Source organism: Otolemur garnettii, unplaced genomic scaffold (assembly GCF_000181295.1).
Source record: "Otolemur garnettii isolate 467f Iridium unplaced genomic scaffold, OtoGar3 scaffold00039, whole genome shotgun sequence".
Classification (NCBI taxonomy): Eukaryota; Metazoa; Chordata; class Mammalia; order Primates; family Galagidae; genus Otolemur; species Otolemur garnettii.
In genome coordinates this window covers 2,995,359-3,004,872 of record NW_003852434.1, presented here as the reverse complement: position 1 = coordinate 3,004,872, position 9,514 = coordinate 2,995,359, and the positions used below count along the sequence as shown (strand labels likewise).

The 9,514-nt window shown below is 40.2% G+C and overlaps 1 protein-coding gene across 1 annotated transcript in view; it reads right to left on the bottom strand.

Moving 5' to 3' along the window:
* HSD17B11 (hydroxysteroid 17-beta dehydrogenase 11) overlaps positions 1-9,514 on the bottom strand; it is a 29,672-nt gene that overhangs the window by 16,580 nt on the left and 3,578 nt on the right. Inside the window, exon 2 of the mRNA XM_003790101.3 lies at positions 5,399-5,506. Within this exon, the coding sequence (XP_003790149.1) occupies positions 5,399-5,506 (108 nt within the window). The remainder of the gene's footprint in view (positions 1-5,398; positions 5,507-9,514) is intronic.

Genomic DNA, 9,514 nt, shown 5'->3' with positions numbered 1-9,514 from the left:
AAAAAAAAAAAAAAAAAAAAAGCTAAGTCAAAAAAAGCTAAACTGATCAGCAAACTCGCGGGCTATTATGGAGTTATGCAAACTTGCTTACCCTACTAAGCTGGCCACATCTCCTATTTCTGAAATTCTATGTTTTTTTGGTCACTCTGTTTTATCGTTCACCCATCATCCTCCATGCAGTGGCAGGAGGCTTACGGGTAACATGTGGTATCTTTGGACCTTGAGTTAGTTCTGGCTCTGCCACTCACTATCTGTTGGACCTTCAACAAGTTACTTAAACTCTGAAAACTTCAATTCCTGCTCTATAAAATAAAGATAATAACACAGCTTCCTTGTGAGTTGCTGGGAAACAAATAAAACAACGCATGTAAAGGAGCCAGCACTGTTTCTAGTACACACACAAACTGCTACGACCACCATTATTATATATCATTATTTCATGTCCATTTACACCTGTCTGCATGCACCATAATGTAGCTATGAGGTAAATAACATAAAAATGCAAATATACACTTTTCTAATATATGTATGTGTGTGTGGGGGGATTGTTTTCTCTTGATGATTAAGTCTGCTTTGGTATTGATCCAGAAAGAAGAACATTTGAGAAATTAAAGCGGTTATATGAAAGGCCAGGTTTCAAAGGTTACTGTAGCTGTACTGTAATTTCAGTTGAGGAAATACATACAAAAGAACAAGTTTGGGCTCACTGTCCATAGCACAGTGGTTACTGCGCCAGCCACATACACCGAGGCTGGCAGGTTCGAAGCCGGCCCGGGCCAGCTAAACAACAATGACAACTGCAATAAAAAATAGCTGGGCGTTGTGGTGGGCACCTGTAGTCCCAGCTACTTGGGAGGCTGAGGCAAGAGAATCATTGAAACCCAAGAGTTGGAGATTGCTACTGTGATGCCACGGTATTCTACTGAGGGCAACATAGTGAGACTCTTATCTCTAAAAAAAAAAAAAGAACACATCTTGCTGCTAAGTGCATAGAAGGTATCCTGTAAACTATAAAGACTATTTATTTGTACTCAACAGAGAATAACTGCAAATACTGTAGTATGATTATTTCCAAAATAATTGTTATAGCTTGTAAACTCTGGCCAGGTGGGGTGACTCACGCCTGTAATCCTAGGGACCCTGGGAGGCTGAGGTGAGAAGATCACTTGAGCTCAGGAGTTTGAGACCTGCCTGAGCAAGAGCGAGACCCTGTCTCTACTAAAAATGGAAAATAATTAGCTGAGCATTGCAGTGGGCCCCAGAATGCCAGCTACTCAAGAAGCTGAGGCAGGAAGATCACTTGAACCCAGGAATTTGAGGTTGCTGTGAGCTAGGCTGATACCATAGCACTGTAGGCTGGGCAAGAGAGTGAGACCCTGTCTCAAAAAAACAAAAACGAAAACAAGCTTGAGAACTCTAATCAGTAATAGTACTTTCAAATAAGAAAGATCATAAAAGCTTGATGCCTAAGCTATATTTTTTGAAATTCAAAGGGCTAGCAATGCAAGAATATCTAGTCTGATGCTTTCATGGTTCTTTGAGTAACTAAGTTTTTTGGGTGGATAGACTTTATCTGAACATAATGCATTTTGTTAGACAGTAAACAAAAGCTACCTCTAACAGGGTTATCATTATTTAGAGACAGTGCTACTGTGTGTTGGGGGACTGAGAGGTGGCAAATAGCCCATTAGAGGTTGTTACTGTATTATGCATTTTATGTCATTCCACTATTTTTCTCGTTTAATTCCTGTACCAAGTCTATGATTTGCTGTCTCTCTCTCTTTCTTTCTTTTTCTTTTTTTTTTTTTGAGACAGAGTCTCACTCAATCCCCCTGAGGTTGAGTGCCATGGCATCATAGATCACAGTGATCTCAAAATCTTGGACTCCAGCAATCCTCCTGCCTCCTCCTGAGTAGCTGGGACTATAGGTGCCCACTACAACGCCAGGCTGGTTTTCCTATTTAGAGGCTTTCAAAATTTGTAGTAGAGATGGGACTCCCCACTTGCTCAAGCAAACCCTGAGCTCAAGCAATCCACCTGCCTCAGCCTCCCAGAATGCTAGGATTACAGGTGTGAACCACTGTGCCTGGCTTCTTTTGTTTTGGAGGTAAGGTCTCTCCATGTTGCCCAGGTTAGCCATCATGAACTCCTGTACTAAAAAGGTCCTCCTGCCTCATCTCCCAAGTAGCTGGGACTATAGGTGTGCACCACCGTGCCAACTGAGGCAGAAATCCTTACACACCCACTTTAAAGACGAGAAACATGAAACATAAAATGGTTAAGTTTCATACCCAAGGTCACATGGTTCTTAAAGGATGGAACTGAGAATCTGATCTGATCTCAGAGCCCAAAACAAGGTCCCCCAAACAGAAAAGAGGTCAAGGGCAGAAGCCTGTTGACAGCCCTATTGGTATGCCAGGCTGAAAGCTCCTCAGTCAGAATTGAATTTTATTTATTAAAGTCATTTAAGTGTGAAGCGGTTATCTGACCCTTGATCAACACCATTTGAGATATCCGTATCTCTAGCACAATTTACAAACCAATGTTCAGAATAATGCCAAGGTATCAGAAAAAGCAGGACAGTTTATGTGGTTGAATCGTTGAAGCTACTGTATTTCCTCTGAATTATTATGAACCTCAAAGTAATGTTGTATATTACTGAAAACTTTCCTCATTTATTGTTGACACTTTCTTCATCATTACCTATTATCTCCTCTGGGTGTGAAAGTCTGCTTTTCATATTTCTTATTAATGAAAGTTAAGCTGAGGGCAGTGCCTGTAGCTCAGTGGATAGGGATCCGCCACGTACAGGGAGGCCGGTGGGTTCAAACCCAACCCAGGCCAGCTAAACAACAATGACAACTGCAACAACAACAAAAATAGCTGGGTGTTGTGGCAGGTGCCAATAGTCACAGCTACTTGGGAGACTGAGGCAAGAGAATTGCTTAAGCCCAAGAGTTAGAGATTGCTGTAAGCTGTTAACACCATGGCACTACTCTACCAAGGGTAACATAGTGAGACTCTTCCTCAGGAAAAAAAAAAAGAAAAGAAAAGAAAGTAAGCCGAGAATTTAATTATTTAGGTGGCATAAAAATGTCCCCATACCAGAATGGCCACATTAAAAAAGCTACTTCAGGCTCGGCGCCTATGGCTCAAGCGGCTAAGGCGCCAGCCACGTACACCTAAGGTGGCGGGTTCGAATCCCCAGCCCGGACCCGCCAAACAACAATGATGGCTGCAACCAAAAAATGGCCGGGCGTTGTGGCGGGCGCCTGTAGTCCCAGCTACTTGGGAGGCTGAGGCAGGAGACTCGCTTGAGCCCAGGAGTTGGAGGTTGCTGTGAGCTGTAATGCCATGGCACTCTGCCCAGGGGGACAGCTTGAGGCTCTGTCTCAAAAAAAAAAAAAAACAAAAAAAAAGCTACTTCAAAATACCTGATAATCAACATATCTTTGTATACATTCTGTTTAAATATATAGCCTTAGAACAATTTCAATAAAAACATTATAGTTAAAATATATGGAATAGGCTCAGTGCCTATAACACAGTGGTTACACCAGCCATAATACACCCAGGCTGGAGGATTCCAACCCAGCCCGGACCTGCTAAACAACAACGACAACTGCAACAACAACAAAAATAGCCAGGTGTTGTGGAAGGCGCTTGTAATCCCAGCTACTTGGGAGGCTGAGGCAAGAGTATCGCTCAAGCCCAAGAGTTAGAGGTTGCTGTGAGCTGTGACGCCACAGCACTCTACCGAGGGTGACATAGTGTGACTCTGTCTCAAAAGAGGGGAAAAAAAAAATATATATATATATATATATATGAAATAGGTTAAAATAACAAAGTTATCTTTTCCAGAACAGCCTATTCCCAGATGAGTCTGGAAACAAATGTTTTCTATTTATGTAACTAAAGAAGTTGAGCTAGTAGATCCTCTAACAATGACTATGGATAATATTGTTAGTTCCACTATAATACTAACACCTAACACAAAGTGATTACTGTGGGCCAGGTCCTGTTCTAAGTACTTTGTGTCATTAACTTATTTAACCTTCATTAATAGCCCTATGAGGTATGAAGCTGTGATCCCTATGTCATAATTGAGTAAACTTAAGACAGGTTAAGAAACTAGCTCCCATGGTCATACATAATATAATTAATATTAACTGGAAGAGCAGAATTTGAACCTGAAGTCAATTCTGGAGTCCATGGTCTTAAACACTATGCAATATGCTTATCTCCATGCAGAATAACCACTGTTAATTTCAGTAAAATATTTATTGATAAATGCAGAGGTTTCATGCCTCCAGGGCTTGCTCTCACTGTATTCCCTCCCAGGAAAGCTATTTCCAACCTTGACCTGTGTAACTTCTACTTATTCTTTTGACTTAGGTTAGGCCTCACTGATAACAAAGAGGTATCACTTAGAAATAAAAGACTAAAACTTAAAATAGAAAAATGAACTGTAGGCTCAACGCCTGTAGCTCAGTTAAGGCACCAGCCACATACACCAGAGCTGGTGGGTTCAAATCCAGCCTGGGCCTGCCAAACAATGACAACTACAACCATAAAAATAGCCAGGTGTTGTGGCAGGTGCCTGTAGTCCCAGCTACTTGAGAGGCTGAAGCAAGAGAATCACTTAAGCCCAGGAGTTGGAGGTTGCTGTAAGCTGTGAAGCCACAGCACTCTATCCAGGGCGACATAGTGATACTCTTGTCTCAGAAAAAAAAGAAAAATGAACTGTCATCTAAAATTCCCTAAACTAAGAGATTCTGACTGAATCAGAATCTTCATACTGTTCTGAATCAGAATATCCAGGGGCAAGGTCCAGGAGTATGTATTTTAAAGGATTTGTCTCAGTAATTCTGATGACCTTCCTACCACTGAGGTTATTTAGTTAACAAGTGTAAGTGATAATACATTCAGAAGAGGCAAATAATGCCCTATTGTAATAGATCTCTCTATGGTAAAAATCTCATAAATAATAGCCTTATTCTAACTTTCTAACCCATTTCTTTAGCTGGACTTCAGAAGACCCTATCAGTGACTCTGAGAGTGTCATCCAAGTATATTTACCTGTATCAGAGTGATGGGCAAGGTGAAGGGTACAGCAGGTGTTATTAGGGCCCCATCCTTACCCTAATGAAAGAAAACATCTGGAAGTGGAGCCCAAGACTGTATATTTTAACAGCCCCCAGGAACGTCCAAGGGCACACTAAGGTCTGGGAACTTCAATTCTAGGCTCGAGTTCTGAGTTTGCCACTAGCTATATGCATAAACTTGGACAAATAAAATGTCTCAGTTACTTTGTCTTCATCAGAAACAGCCCAAGTCATCTCCAAAATAACCTCCTAGCACTAACATGTTATGAGTCTATGTAAATATAAAATTTCACCTTATTGGCAGCGCTGTAAATATCTCCTCGGTTACTGCAGTCCACCACGAAGGTGTGAACTTTGGCACCCAGTCTCCGGCACTCGGCCGCTGTTTCCTCAATTCCATGCTAGAAAAAGCAACAAAGAGGGCAAGAGAACAAAATAATTGATATGAGCATTTTATACAACAGCTGAAAATAATTAAAAACCATTTTTTAAAAAGGGTGGTCAGATTCTTTGAACTTGAATTAGGCAAGAATTTAACTGACGTTTTGGCAGGGCTATGGGAACACTTTGCTTTCCGTACTTGGCCCCAGCTTCTTTTCTCTGGAACTGAATTTAAAACAAGTTTTTCGTTTTTTTTTAAGAAACTAAAAACCTTTAAAAGTATGTTTTACATTTATAAATCTTAAACACTTTGTGAGTGGGGTGTATTTGTGCGTACTCCGTATCAGCCTTTGAAAAATAAAACATGAAGCTTTTTTCCATGTCAGTAAAAACTATTCATGGACATCAATTTACAGGTTGCAGAATAAATAAGTCAACCACAAGTTCATTAACCCATTCATTCTTTCAACATTTGAATGTGGAAGTCATAGTCACCAAGCTTGGAGGAAGCTTGACATAAATGTAAATGAGATAGTCTCAAATCCATGGAGTTGTCAGTGCAGTAGAAAGAAACATAAAATAAATACAGTATTTAAGTAGGATCTCACCAAAGCGTTACTGTTGTGGAAATACAATATTGATTACCAGCCATTTGGTATAGTTCAACCTAATACTTTGTGCTGAGTATAGCACAGACTTATATACAAGGAGTTATGATGGCACAGAAGAGGCACACAGTACAATTCTAGAAGAGGTTTCTAGAAGAGGTGAGGCGTGCCCTTTGACCCCTCTTTCTCTGGGGTGAAAGGGCGTGCTAGACAGGACGTGAGCCAAGATGGACAGGAGAATGGTCTTGTGGAAACCACTATTAGGATCAGCTTTGTCTGGGAGAACTTACATTTACCCACACAGAGAATAGTCAATCAGAACCCCCCTGTACAAACTGTAAACAGAAATGAATGTTGCAGAAAACCCAAATCTGGACAGCTACGGATAGAATTAGTAGTTTAGGTGATGAGCTTGTTATGGTAGTAAAGTGAAACAGGGTGTTTTGCCTTTACTGAAATCGCCTCGTCAAACTGTAATAGATTCTAACGAGGAAGCCTTATTCCTTATTAAGGAACAGTAACTTCTCAGGTAAACCTTATGTGGCCCTCTCATGTGTAGCAGCTTTTAATGTTCCCTTTTAAAAGTGTATTTTATTAATGTGGTATATACATACAAAGGAATATTATTCAGCCTTAAAAATAAATGAAATTCTGAAATGTACAACCTTGAGGACCTTATGCCGAGTGAAATAAGCCAGACACAAAAAGATAAATACTGTATAATTCTGCTTTTCTGAGGTACTAGAGTATCATATGCCCAGAGACGGAAAATAGAATGGTGGTTGCTAGGGGTGGGTGGGAAAGAGAGGGCTGGGGAGATGTTATTTGATGGGTACAGTTTCAGCTTGGGAAGAAGAAAAAGTTCTGGAGAGAGATGGTAGACTTCACCGCATAATGATGTGAATGGACTTCATGCCACCCAACTGTACATTCCAAAATGGGAAGTTTTATGTCCTATGTATTTTGTCACGTGAAAAGAATTTAAAAATATACAGAGGATGCCAAAAAAAATGTACACACATTTTAAGAAAGAAAAAAATCTGTGTTAAAATTATAATACTCAAGTCAAGTTTGACTTCTGCAATTTTAAGAGCTGCTCAAGCATGACTTGTACTCACCTTTTGAATATAGAGTGTATATAGAGTATTACAATTTTAATACAATTTTTTTCTTTTCTTTTCTTTCTTTTTTTTTCAGACAGTCTCACTCTGTTGCTCTGGGTAGAGTGCTGTGCTATCATAGCTCACAGCAACCTCAGCAACTCTTAGACTCAAGAGATCTTCTTGCCTCAGCCTCCTGAGTAGCTGGGGTAGAGATGGGGTCTCACTCTTGCAGAGGTAGGTCTTAAAAACTCCTGACCTCAAGCAATCCACTTACCTCGGCCTTCCTAGAGTGCTAGGATTACAGGTGTGAGCCAACACACCCACACACGGTCAGTTTTTTCTTTCTTAAAACGTGTATTTTTTTTTTTCCTTTTGCACCCTGTGTATATTGTATTGATTCTTTGGGCCTTCTATGTGCAAAAATAAATTATATTTAACAAATATATTCTCTCACTCTGAACAAATTATATTATGAAAATCCATTTTCCACTTCTTGTTTTCAGAGATTTGCTATTAGTGGTGGGTTTCTTAACCACCACTGGACTGAGTGCGTAGGGGCGAGAACATCCTTCTTTCACAATCGCTGTCTCACTTCTGCCCTATGCCTTTGGTCTTCTTCATTTATTTTATTAGGCCCACACCTTCTGAACTGTGCAACAAATTTAAGTTTTCATTCTTCCAAGAAACAATTCAGTGAGTGCCCCATAGCCATTGGGGAAGAAATAAGAAACAAACAAACCTTCAAGGGAGAATGAACTCCTCTTTTTATTAAAAGTTTTCACAGTGCGGTGGAATTGTTCGTAATTCATCAAGATTTGCCTTGGTAACTTTTTTTCTAATGTGTTGGATTCAGTTTCTAAATTTTAATCCTGGTTCTCCCTTAGTCTTTACATTCAGTTATCTTCAACCTCTATCACCACAACTGAGACCCTTTCACCCATTACAAAGATTATGAAAAAATCTAATTTTTATGGTTCCACCCATTATTTTGTGCAATTATTCACTAACTCACTTTTTCACTCAATAAACAGTCTTTGAGCAGATACTATGTATTTACCACTTCCTATAAATTTCTTCTTCCAAACTAATGTACTGAGGCATCGGAATGAGAATGGTCAAGAAGAGATGATTACCAATGTAAAGGAAATGAATAATTCTTGGTACCAGTCTCAGGTGAACAAAGATCATGACACCACTGAGTCCTTCCTAAATTCACATTCCTTTTTTGTAGCCTTAATGACGAATGTGAAGATGTCCCTTACTTCCTGAGACTGGGTACACGCGCCCATTGCTCTCCACACTACTTGGGTTTAATCTGAGAAACTGTCTCTGGGGATAATTCATCTTTGTACCTTCAGTGAAAGGTGCTTCTCCCTTTGGCCCTTGTCCTTGTCTTTTTAAACCCCACTCCACTTTCTTCCTCATTCCCCACACAGTCAGTCACCAGCCCAAAGGCTTCACATCTCAACGTTTCTTCTACCTGGACTGCTGCCAATTCTCCACCCTCCCCTTCTCCAGTCAGACTTAGTGGTTCTTAAGACTCCTATAATTTAAGATCTACAAAACTTTAAGAAAAAGAGTGGGGTGTGTGTACTGAACTAGGATTGCTGAGCTTTTATGTGGCCAAGAAAGGACATAAAAACTAACAGAACAATTCCCATATACTATCATTGTAATTTTATTAAAAAATATATTTTTTATCCACAAAATTAGGAAGGACATAATCCTAGAATGAAAGACAGATTGTTTCAATTACACTAATTTAACTCAATGAGAACTTCCTACATTGTCCCTAACTCTTCTGACCACGTCTCACAGCCTGGTCTGGCAGCCCCCATCACGTCACCTGTCCTCTGCATTCTCACAACCACCTTCTCACTGCCCCACTTCACTTCTCCTCCATCTCTCCTGCTCTTCAGCCTCTTCAGTTCTCTTCAATAGGAGGATCCTCTCCACTAGAAGTTGGCTCAAAACCCGCCACTAACTCCCCAGGGGAAAAGTCAAGGTACACAAAGTAAAAAGTCAGAAGCTTCATGAGCTGGAGCTTCTGCCCGTTAAGTCTCTAGACTAGCACTGTCCCATAGAAATATAACGTGATGGTTACAAAGAGTGGCTTAACGAACACTGGAAACTCAGAAGGGGGAAAACGGGAAGGGTGTGGGAGAGGAAAAATGACCTACTGGGTACAATGTACACTATTCAGGTGACAGGTATATTAAAAGTCTAGACTTCTGCACTATGCAATTTAGCCAGGTACCAAAACAAACAACCAAATAAACAAACAAAAAACTTGTATCCCCTAAATCTATTTGAATTA